The following is a 12,816-nucleotide window of genomic DNA, read 5'->3' on the forward strand; positions in this document are numbered from 1 at the left end:
GCTTTTCAGGAGATCACATAGCTCGCCTTAATTCCCACTTTTCCTACGCAGCACAGGGAAGAAACCACAGTCAGCTGTCTTAAATCACTAAAGATCATCCAATCTGACACCCCGAAGAGGCTAGGACAAGAAGCTCAACAAAACCGTGAGCTGCCCCTGCAAGAAAGTCCAGCACACTTTGAAGGAAAACAGAGAAAGCACCTCCCCAGCAACAGCAAGTAGAGGTTGGCTGATGTCCTCTTCTTGGCTTAAGCTGTCCCTTACATATTTTTTTTATCACAGAGAGTAGCTGTAGACATTTTTACAATCCATAAATGTGAAAGCCTTTTCTGTCTCCTAGCGATAAAGATATCCTGTGGCAACGATAAGCTAATTATGTGTTGCTCAAAGAAGATTAACTTTTAATGTGTTGTTCTCTCATGTCACTGGCTGCCCCCTTTCTCTTGCTTTAAAAGAAAGGGTAGATTTACCAAATTAATCATTTCTAAAACACTGGCACCTTGTTATAGGCTTTATCATATTGGCTGTACCTCAAAGCTAAGCAGCTCTCATCTTTGTATTCTCTTCTCATTTCAGAGTCTGCCTGCCTCTGACACCTTCGCTTTGCTGGAGATTTTCCTGTCATCTTTGAGACAGGATGATCACCAAGCACTGCATGCAGTTTGGCGGTGTTCCATTTACATAAATAATGCTGCTCACTGCAGTATTTTCACATACTGCCTCTTTCTTTTCTAGTCTTAGTCACTGTTAATCTTGCTCCACACACACCTCACCTGTCTTTTTTCCTGGCTGGCTCTGGTTCTGTTTTCAATCCAGTAATATGAAAAAATTGTTCAGATGAATTATCCCCACCTGCATTTGTCCAAGAAGAATTCCCTCCCTGCCACAGGTTGCTAAATTCCTTCCATAATGAGGTTTCTTTGAAATTCCTACTACCCCTCTCTCAAACTGAAATGATTTTGTGCCACCCCATCACAGATTCCAGTTCAGAGACCCAGGGCAGCGTCAGAAGTCTTTTCAGACAAAAAAAAAATATCCCCATTTCTGCTGCTCATTCAACTCTTGATAATTCTTTACAGGCTACAGTGACTTTTCTCTTGGTGGCTTTCTAAATGCTCATGGACATATTTTTAAACATAAAGTATGCAAGAGTAACCTGAATCTAGTGTGTGTTTAGCCAAGCGCAAATACTGGTGAAGTTCACTGTCAGATGATAATCTGAAGGTTTTAGGCATGGCTACAGCCTGATGAAAATAACAATGTTTTGCTCCATTTTATATAACCCACTGTGAGATCACATTACCTGGAGGACTAGACATTCTGCATTGACCCCCCTGAATGTAATTCATAAGTGACGTTAAAAAACATATGGGGAATAATTATAATTAACTTTGGCAAACCTCCTTCTTTCACGTCACTCTACCTAAGGGCAAACTAATACCAATCTTTCACACATGTTCAACACACAAATCAGTAAGAAACCCCATTTTCCCTCTGAAAGAAATACTGGGATGACAGCAGCAGTGCCAAGTTACTTGAAAGTAAGTTTGGCCTTTTTGTGAGTCTAACATCGCCTAATTGCTTTTTTAGCAGAGGTTAATCTTTCCACTAAACAAGCATTTTCATTTCCATCCTGCAGGCATCTATTTAGTGGTTTTAGGTTCTGCATCGGTAGTTGGTTGGTTGGGGTTTTTTTTCCTATTTGGCTCTTCTGTCACATACTGAGGCCCTAAAGTGAAGAGGAGGTCACTGAACATAGAGCAAAAGAAGTTAAAATAACCTTGAATTTAAGCCCACGCTGGTCTGAGTCTACTAGAAAAGATGTTTCTTTCCTTCTGATGCAAGAAAACTTGCAATTCCTATGATACTCTGCTGACTTTGGCGTACTACACAGCACACTATGGTATTTATAACGTCAATAAAATGTCACAGGGCTACAATATTTAGCTGGTTGTTGCTAAGGTTTTACATTCTACTTTGTTTAGTAATTTGATCCCTCCTTTACCCTTTTAATTAAGTAGCAACTTTCTAGAGCAATGACTGGATCTGCCCAGCAATAGTTGCTGGAAGTGATTAAATTGATGACAAATGTGGAAAGATTGTTCTTCCTAACAACAGTGAGTTAATCCCACATCAGGGACAAATGGGGTATAGTTATGCAAATGAGAGCAAACTAAGTGTTGATTTTTTGCAAAGAAATTAAAGACATTACTGGTTTTCTAGCTTTGTCCAATACCCAGAACGTTAAAACTGTCAAGGGTCCCAGTATTTCAGGCAAATCTACAAACCAACAAAGCAGTTGAATACCAACCTCGTTGTATAAATCACTGAATTCTTCAACCACATCTTTCGGGATCCTTTGCCCATTGTTGGTAAGATGATAAGCCACCCCATTCTTGGAGTAAAGACTGATCCGTCCAACACTTCTCTCACCATCAGTAGTCTCTTCAAGTAAACCATTGTCTTCTGCTAGATGATAGACTGGGTTTCCATGTGAACCATGAATCCACGTAGCTCCCAGTTCAAAAGTGGCGTGCCCTGCAGGAGAGTAAACCAAGCAGACTAGTTACAGAATCCCATTTTTCTGAAAGCGTGTCACACTCAACCCTAAATAAAATGTACATGTGCAAAACCAGAACAATTCCTCAAGGACACCACGTGTTTGAACACCACTTAAGCGAGCCTTCTTTGTTAGACAAGGGCAATGCCAGTGTCCTTCAAACCAGTCTTTCAGGATACAAGTTTAGATAGTGCTAGAAGGATGGGATGTTTCCAATAAAGATACATCACAGTGACACACCTCTGATACTTGAGGTGAAATTCAGAATCTTCTGGGTTCCCTGTTCTTATCATGGTTGTTGCTAGCTGCTCTATCCTTGCTACTTGACCCTTCTAAAACATCTTCTCTAAACCTGCATTTAAGAACTTGACCAGAAAGCAGAGAATGTACTGCTTGGGCTGCAGCACAAGCCATGTACTAGTGAAGGGGGTGTGGGAAGGAAAAGAGCTGTAAGAAGGCACACTGTATTATTGCAAAAAGGACATATAAATATACTTACATAAATATTAAAGTCGTAGGGAAAGAACAGAGTACCTAAAGACTTCAAATATCCACTGTATTCGAGAGGAGGGGATGGATACCCAGACACAGGAAGAAAAGCATCTACAGCAGGGAGATACAGGAAAAAATTGGATTGCCCTGGGATAGCAACATTGGCCTGCATACTGAACTTTATCCTATGATTAAAAATGCATGTTATTTACAAATATACCGCAGACTAACTGCAATACAAAAATGCATTTCCATTCCCCAAATAAGTAAATAGGTTATAATTTATTACTTATGTCTTTGAAAATTTAAATCAGGTTCTTTAAAAAGATGCACTGTAAAGTTAAACACCAAATACATTTAGTCTTCATCCCCTATACTCTCTGCCTGCAAAACATAAAGAGTTTGGTCAGCCCCACTCTCTCCCTTCCTTATAACTAACAGGGTTTGCACCAGGGCTCTGACCCCTCCTAAGCCAGTGCTGCCACAACTGGGCTGATAGCACAGGGAGATGTTCAGCAGCTGAAAGGAGGTGCTAAAAATAATAACCCTGGGTCATGTCCTCCACCCACATTTTTATACATTCTCAGAAGTCAAAGCTACCTGTTTTAAAGTCTGACAAAGCTGTGTTCTCCCAGCATCCCAGCCAACACCATGCTGTGCAGCTCGCTCTGCAGAGGTGCGTGAATTAAGTGGGATAGTTAATAGGATGCTGCTTGATGAAGAAAGGATCATGCAGTTACCAGTCATCGTATACTGTTTAACATGTAAATATACGCTCAGACAGAAAGACACTGCAGCACTGCTATAATGCAGTCAAGTTTAATGGGTGAAAGCTTGAAGAAATGCTGCTCTCCAGCTGAGACACTGCCTCCAAGGGAAGCTCCACATATCTTGTTTTTCAAGCAGACAACCGCCTCATCATTAAGGACCATGCTGATTGCCCTTCAAAATATGCATTACAGGACTCGAGAGCGCAAGATTTCTACGTGTACCTAAAACAAAGCATGTGCTTCAGAGTGTGCAGCATCAAGTCACAAACCTGTGAATATTTAAGGCGCCACAAACTCCAATACACTCCCAGAGCACCCAGCCTAGCGGAAATGACTGCTGTACGTTGGCAGCCAAAAGGTACAAAGCTCATAAATATTGCATGTGGCAGTCACCTTGTTAATGCAATCCTCCTGCGAGTCATCACATGCCAGATCAGCAGCAGGAATACTGCCTGCTGCTTTATGTCAGGAGCTTGCTCTCTGCTACACTAACAATCGTCCTGTATATAGCCCTTATTTACAGGGCACCTCATCTTTGAGAGAAGCAGGTCCCGCTGTATTGGCGCTCAGTAACAATTATGATGTGTTCCAAGTTCTCCTGTCTTCAGTAGCTGTGTGGAATGTAATCAAATACCAACAAATTAAAAATAGTCATTCTTGCCTGTAGAAACTCACTATCATCACTACCAAGCAGATAAGCCAGTTGTTACCTAGTGTACGTTACACGATAAATTATTTAAAAGTATAAAATTAAATAACATCTTTTTGAACAGAGATAGCTGATTTACTTGCAGGGCCTTAAAAGATTTTAGTTTCAATATTAATCTACTTTGAATGAATCATCCAATACAACAAAAAATAGAAAAAAATCTGCTTCCTATTCTGTGAATATAATTACTGAGACACAAGCAGCAGTCAAAACAGGCCTATACACAACAATATACTATACCAGCAATTTTCCAAAGGAAGGCACAGGTTGTGCATCAAGCCTTCTAAATACGCATGGGAACTTTCACATTTCCCTTTGCAGCCCTGACTATTCTTTGGGCATCCTGTGGTGAAGTATCTGCAGCAGACACAGGTGTTATAGATCACGTACAAGAAACACACTCACAACCTACAAACACACAAACCCTCTGCCTCACCTGTGCTAGAAATGATGAACCAAACCTCTGAAAATCCAAATTATTCCCCTGTGCTGAGTAGCAACGTACTCTATGCAGTTGAGGGAAAATACTGTCCCCTGCAAGACATGGCATGGCTCAGTGAGAGTAGAAGTATTAGGATATAACCCTGAGAAGGTGCCACAGATCTAAATCGTATCTTTAGTCAAGTGTGCAGATAGGGGAGTAGCCAGAGAAGTTTAACATTTAAATGCCATTTAGACAAGCAGATCAAAATGGCTGTGTGTTGAAGGCCCAGAAGAACCACTTCTGTAACAGTTTTTTGTAAGCTTTAGCCAGTTCTGAGAAAAGAGCAGGTCTTGCATGCCCCAGGTGCAATCTTGCTGCTCCAGGCAGTACAGAAGAAGAAGAAAACACCCCACAGGACTATGCTGCCCTTTTGCCCTTGTACCAGGGATTAATGAGGTTCTGAGTACATGCTGCTTCTGAAGATTTTACCACCCAACAGAGCTCCAAAATTATTTGGCTAAAGGGCATGGGAATCTGCAATGAGCACAAGGAGTCAGAACATGGACCCACCTTGGGAGAGAACTGCAGTCCATACCTACACAGCAGAACTTTGATAGTTTGCAGAAGATAAGAAAAGGCGGACAGTTTGTAGTTTTAGAAAGGTATTAAAAGATCGACTTTGGATTCCAGTCCTCTGCTCTGGAACTAACAGTTACATCTACAAACTGCAAGATGCCCACCAGACTGAAAAGCCTGCTCTTGTCTCATGTTAGTTAAGAAGTGTTAATGAACAGGAGGTAGATTCCCAGCAAAAGCAAAGATAAGTAACTGGTGAAGGTGCCCAAAGGTGAGAGGATTGGTCTCAATACTAGTACAACAAAACTATTTCACAGGTGCACTGACAAAATTATATATTACTCCCTGAAGATTTCAGGCCTTTAACACTTCCCTCCTATCACAGACATGATCCAGGATATTTTTAATACAGCATATTGTGAGTAAAGGACACACTTCCCATTCTAACCTCTATGCCAAGTCTCAGCAGAATGTAAAGTGCCCTATTCAAACCCTGGAGATTAGACTTGTCTGACTGCCTTTTCATTCATTTCCCTTCTGAAAGCTCATAGGACCCTGCTGTTTATTTACTGTAGTGAGTTTATCAAGTAAAATATAGTAAGTGATGTAAGCACCTGACAAAAAAAGAAAGGGAGGGCAGCAAGAGGCCAAAGTTAATAAATATAGAGTGGGATCAAGAAACAGAGCTAGTTAATTGAAGTCAGGAAGGCAATTCAGTAAAAGTGAAGAGCATTTTGCCTCCTGTGGAGAAGAGACATGCAATGCCCTTCTAGATACCAGGGAAAGTTTCACTGAGTACTGTGCTGCAAAGGGTAATGTTTGTTCCAGTAGTTTTGCATTTAGAGATTTTACAAGCCCTTCCAACTGACATGGGATTAAAATATCCAGTGTCTGCACCTTTATTACACACTGAGAAAGGAAGCCACAGAGGTAGGAAAGCTGCAAATCAGGATGAAAGGGTACATTGAAGAGGTTTTTCCAGAAGCCTGATTCACAGTGGGTAGTGCCCTACACAGTAAATTAGTTCTAGGGAAATGAATGGGGCTATTTGTGAAACAGAATAGCTTGGAGCTCACCCCTTTGCAAGTGATGTAAGTCACTGAGAAACAGCCGTTTGCTAGCCAGGAGATTTACTGACTGCTCCTAGTCAAGAGTCAAGCTTGAAAACGGTGGAAACTGTCTCAATACAGTTATTTAATCACGGAACACTTCTCACAGACCTGTTACACAGAGCTCTTCCTGTACGAATGAAAACGATCACCAAGGTCTTTATTTTATAGAAGAATGGGTTTGGAGCAGCCCTCCCTCAGAAAAGATGCACAAGATAGCTCAGATTCACCCATCCACCCTGAAAGGAGCCCAAGGTTTTATGTTCCTGACAACATTAAACCTCAAATAACCTTTTGCATGTGCACCTTGACTGAAAAGGCACATTTCCAAGGTCAGATTAACCTAATGACAACACAAAGCCTTGCTAGCAGAATAAAGCAAGCCCAACGCATTATTCCCAAAATGCTGCTCTTACCAAGTTTCACACTTTGCACGCGGCCTCCAATTCGGTCAGTCGCCTCAAGGATAGTTACATCCGTGAAACCGCTTTCCAAGAGCGCTTTTGCTGCTGACAGGCCTGCAAGCCCAGCACCGATAACTACTATTCGAGGCTGTCGTTTTCTCCGTAGGCCACTACTAAGAGGATCATCCGTGCTGTCTGCAGATATTTCACAACTTTGCATGCCGTCCAAGCTCTCTTTCTAAGGAACCTATGGAAAAAACAAACAAGTGTGTTCAGGGAACTCGGCTCAAACTTATTCTCTGCAGTTAAAAATCCTAAGGAAGTCTATAAAAAAAAGTCCAGCAGGAAAGAAAGAAAACTTGTGAACTAGACCCAGCCTTCAAAATGGGATGCATAGTAAGGATAACTGAGGTCAAACTGGGATGCAACAACTTTTTGGCCTGGAGCACCAGTACTGGAAACTCCAGAAATCTCCACCCTCTTGTACCATGTAGACTATTCCCGGAGAAGTCAAAGGATTTTGAAACTCCCATCTCTTTATATAACCTCCAGAAGTGGCAATTTTGTGGTAAAGACTTTAAAAAAATAAAAAAGAAAAAGAAAACCGCGTGCCCAGTGCCGACAAGCATCCCCAGTGCCAACAACACAGCAATGAAGCTTCACTTTGCCTCTGTGGCAACCACAAAGCATAAGCTTCAGATCATATAACTACGGGACTAGAGGATTTAGCTCAAAGCATGGAGATCAGATATCAAACTAATCATTACAGAAATGGTACAGACAGAAAAATGTTTCAACTGATGAAAGCCAAAAAGGGCCAGCTGAAAAATTCACAGCCACATGATGCAGCCCCTGGAGCCAACACTGTCCTGCCACATCAGGATCAGCCTCAGACTTTGATGGAGAGGTTCAAACACATACCCGTCCTGACTAGTCCAATTCTACCTCCATCCACCCAATGGATCCAACTGCTCCTCCAAGCAGTATCGTATTTTAATTCGCAAACTCCTAGAAGTCATCTTTTTAACCATGTATACCCTTAGTTCTCGGGTCCCATTACCTTATTTTAGTACACGGCCTCAGTCCATGGTTAAGGTTGAACCTTGATCAGGGATCATCAATGTAGGACATCTTTATACATGAATGTCAGTGTCTAGTCATCTGGCTCTGGGTAGGTTCACACCTGCCCTCAAGAGCATGAAGAAACAGGGTACAGAGACCCATACTCCACTGGCCCAAGCAGACATCAGTCCTGACTTGCAAAGGATAAACACACAGCCCAGGATTCACCAGCCCTTGAATCAGCTGGTGCCCAATGATTTGGATAAAGCTTACACATAATTCCTAGCCTTACCATCTTCACTACCCAATGCTTATGAACGCAGAGAAATCCAAGGAGCTAGTGTGCTGCCTCTACCTGTTGCCAAGCCGCCGGATACAGCTTCTGAGCTCTTCTCCAATTCTCCCAACACTTGGCCAGTTTCAAAGGCTCCTGTTTCTCTCTTGCATCACCAGGAAAATAGTCAAACCTTTGCACTTAAGACATTGCTGGACTATTGCAGTACATTATCACGTGTACTAATGAAGTACACAACAATAGCAGTTTCATTTGGAAAGTCCCTTTTTTCTCCGGGATCTTAAAGCATTTGTGTATGTTGACCAAACATCTCCTGCTCTCTGTAATAATGGTGACACCAGACTGCAGTCAGCAGCTATTTAAGCAGTGGTATAAAAAGTAAAGTGGTCCTACTGGAGCTCTTGACAACTATTTTGAAAATGTTTAGTTTCAACTGGAACAACTTCAGCTCAATCCAGCCTATCTGGGCTCACCCGCAAGAGAGATTAGCACAGTGTCTGTAACAAACTCTGCCCCTGCCAAGACAGCTTGTTCCAACTGCCACTGAACAACGGAACAGGTGACATTGAGCCAGCTCTGGCTGCAGCCATGCTAAAAACTTCTACCTGCGATTCCATCAATCATCTCACTGTTTTCATCTCCTGACCAACAGATCTCAACTAGCAGATATTTGTCATAGGGAGCCAGACATCAGTGTTCGGAGAGTTATTTCCAAGCTGAAGTCAAACATGCCAAGCATCCAATGCTTTCTAGTCCATGGTAAGAGTCATGAATCATGGTCATCTGACAAGTGGAAAAGCTGTGGGCAGCTAAAATCAGGCACAGGACTTACTTCTGAGCAAGCTGGATTCAAAACAAGTACAACAGTTTGAAGAAGTAGCAGTGAACAATTTCTTCCCTGTTCCACAAGAAATAGCAAAGATCTGGAGCAGGCAGCAGGGTGGAGGATGCAAAGCTCCTTCCCTACAGCAGCGGGTGAGATGGGTCAAGTTTCCAGTTGCAGACACCTTAGGACTTGTCTCTACTTGGCTTAGATGCTGATTCATTCCACTTGTGGACCTTCCTCACCTGTGACAGGAGTGTTTTGTTCTTTTTTATCTTAATCCACTCTGAAAGTGGATTTGCAGAACAGGTTAAGATAAACAGGAACATGGCACTCCAGGTATGGAGTTTCCACCCCTCAACAGACAAAAAAAACACACATCACAGATATGAGGGTCAACATTCTAGTTAAAAACTGAACCAAAAAGGAAACATCACTTTCTCTATTTACTAGTGCAGGACAATGGGAAGGAGCTGGGCTTCCTACAAAGAAATGTTTTTTCCACCATCATTTTTATCTTCTCTTGAGGTTGAGTGAAGCCACTACATTTCTTGGGTGCTGTCAATCACTAGTCCTTTACCTCCCCTCCCAAGCATGCCTATTTATTGACTTTTAATCTAACAAGATAAGAAGTGAAATTTCCCTGGGTTCTTTTAAGATGGGCCCCAAACATTGGGATCTCTGTATTCAGAGCTTCAGCAAGTCATATTGAAGAGTCTGGGGTTGGTACAAAGAGGAATGACCCTCTTCTGGTTGTACTAGCTTTCAGCAGTAAGTCCAATAAGGACATTATAAGGTAGAGCTAATGTCCAGACCTCTGAGCATAACAACCCTGGGGACTTCTGCCCCTTGCATTTGCCAACTCCTTTTTGAATCCCTCTATACTTCTGGTCTTTGCAACAATTTTGTGGCGAGGAGCTCCACAGTCTCTTAGCCTTATGCAAATATTAATGTCCTTTTGGTGGTTTCAAAATGGCTACCCAATGAAAATTGAGGACATCCCCAAAAACTATGTTATAAGAAACAGTGAACAGTCATTCCCTGTTCACATTCTCTTCAGTGCTAAAGACCTTCATATATGAACCTAGTCATCTCTTCTTCAGGAAGAAATAAATCTTAATCTGGCTACTCCTTCCTCATTTGTGAGCTATTGTAAACTCACAGCTGAAATAACTCTTATTGGAAATGTCTTCGGGATTTATTACAACCCATAGACATTCTACAACACTCTCTACTTCTCATCCAGTCTCCAGATAACACTTTGATGCATGTTATTTTAATTGCCACAGTAAATAAACATCTTTTCTGCCATCTACATCCTATAGAAATTGAACCATTTAGCTCAGTTCTTTAAGTACAGCTTTCCTAATCCTGGCTTGGGCAAACTCATGCGAATTCTTCACATGAAGACTTCAAGAAAATGTTTTCCCCTCCTGTTTCAGCATTTTAATATTGGATTAGGTGACCTGCCTAGACAGATGAGAAAATAACGGGGTATTTTGTGTGTACAGAATCCTGATTTAGAAGCTACCCTTAATTAGCCAACAACCTCTACCGTATGATCAGCAGGGGAAGGCAATTAAAATTTAGCAAGAGCTTGAGCTTTCCAACCAGGATACATACTCCATCGTGAAAAAACAGACAACATAAATATATGAATCCCCACTACACTTTATTTCAGTATCAATTATACGCTCTGTTAGGCTCATAAGTAAGACAAGCACATAAAACATGGTCTGTTATGTGCAATGTTCTGCCTTCAGTACTTGCCAAGCCACCAGCCACGGCTTGAGCCAGTGAATATTACTAGGTCCTCTGACACAAAGGTAGTTTGGCTTTGTACTTTTTCTTGATTGCCAAAAAGGGTTGTTTCTTTTTTTTTTTTTTTTTTTTTTTTTTTTTTTTTTAAATCACAGGCTAAGAAGTGTTAGCTGTTGTACTGTGAATCTCTGAGGCTGTAATTTTACTTTGTGTCCATCTAAGAGCATGGGTAGTACTAAATCATAGCTTGACTAACAGTAAAATTCCTCCTGCTTTGTCTTGCTTATAGCTTTCCTTTGAGATAGCTAACAGGCACAGGCTATCCACAATAAAATTAAATTTAAAAAAATCCAAATACACATCTTCCTTCTGTCTTAAAAAAAATAGCTTTGATCCTCTTACCTCTTGTGCATCTAAGTGTCTCACTCATGATATTTAAATAACCACTTCTTCCAGACCTGCTGCCTTTTCTCAGTCTCTGCCACCATTCTGCCCTTGCCTCCCTAGGTGCCACTACCTTTCATTCATCCCTTCTCACTACCATCCATTTCCTTCATTCAAAAAAATACCTAAAAACAACCCCCCTCCCAAAAAACAAAAAAACAAACAAAAAAAAACAACAAACAAAAAAACCCCACAAACAACAACCTTGAGCTCAACTGCTGTTTCCCAGCAGGCAAATCCCTAGAAAAATATCTTTTCAAAGATGCACATCATTCTGCCAACCCAGAATCATGAGTTTCCATTCCTTGCATTTGTACCCTTCAATCCTATGAACTCCCCATCCCTTAATTTCTGCTGATCTTAGTTATGCACCCAGCCCACTGACTGCTCCCAGGGAAACAACTCTTCATCCACATAGAGGAGCCTTGTTAGCTCTCACCAGGACTTCATACCTATTGCTATCCTAGCAATAACTTAAGAAATAATTTTGAACAGATTCCTTTCTTTCAGCCTTTTAACAAAGATATATTTTGGTTATATCCTCTTTAATGCAGAGTGCCTTCTACTTATTTAAGTTACAATGGCCCCACAGACAATGGCAACCTAAAAACAGCATGAATGCAAATGTCACGCTAGCCTCCTCTACCTTTAATCCAGCAGCAATAGCAATAAAGTTCAGAGGTATGTCCACTTCATGATTTTTTTTTCCTCATTTTGCCAGTAAAACCTTGCATGTCACAAGGAAAAAGCCAGAGAATTAAGGCAGTTCACAACTGCCTTCCTTATTACAACAATACTCTCTGATTAGGCTATTCTTCTAGGACCCTTAAGAAAAAGGTCACCAAGGCTCCAAGAATTTAAAAATACAAAACCAAAATAAACAAAAACATTTCTCAAGGAAATCTGCTATTCTTAGCTCACTTAAGTACTCTTGTGGTACTACTGTCCTAGCTGTGATGACACAAAGACTTAGGCAAGGCAACATACTGAAAACAAGGCTTGCGTGCTTAAAGGCTTGTCTGGTGGTTGGTTGGGGTTTTTTTGCTTTGTTTTTTTTTTCCCCACCAGGATTGATTAGTCTTAAAAAAGTGACCTTCCTCTCCCTTCAGACTTCGTATCACACAGCAGGTTGTCTTATACCCACGAGCCGTAGCTGTGAGCTCCTGGCATACCACTGACCACAATCATGGTCATCCCAGGCGGGACTCCTCTCACCCCATTTCATTACTTGGGTGTCCAACTTGCATCTTTTGTCTGCAGCCTTTCAGGCGATGGAGAGGAGTAATCCATCCCACTGATCTTTGGCATACCTATCTTAGGATGGACAAGCTGAAAGGAAGCTTACAGACCAGTTTAAAACAATCACCTAACCTTTCTGAGTCCTCTT

The 12,816-nt window shown here is 41.5% G+C and overlaps 1 protein-coding gene across 2 annotated transcripts in view; it reads right to left on the bottom strand.

Moving 5' to 3' along the window:
• Positions 1-12,816, bottom strand: part of SMOX (spermine oxidase) — a 55,570-nt gene that overhangs the window by 17,889 nt on the left and 24,865 nt on the right. The window contains exons 2-3 of one of the 2 annotated variants that reach the window (XM_010580749.1): positions 7,057-7,291; positions 2,312-2,538 (exon numbers count right to left, since the gene is read on the bottom strand). In XM_010580749.1, coding sequence (XP_010579051.1) covers positions 2,312-2,538; positions 7,057-7,264 — 435 coding nt within the window. In that variant the 5' untranslated portion in view covers positions 7,265-7,291. Of the gene's footprint in view, positions 1-2,311; positions 2,539-7,056; positions 7,292-12,816 lie in introns of those variants that run through there. The other variant, XM_010580750.1, reaches the window with a different exon arrangement.

This window comes from Haliaeetus leucocephalus, unplaced genomic scaffold (genome assembly GCF_000737465.1).
Source record: "Haliaeetus leucocephalus isolate CR32 unplaced genomic scaffold, Haliaeetus_leucocephalus-4.0 Scaffold741, whole genome shotgun sequence".
Taxonomy (NCBI): domain Eukaryota; kingdom Metazoa; phylum Chordata; class Aves; order Accipitriformes; family Accipitridae; genus Haliaeetus; species Haliaeetus leucocephalus.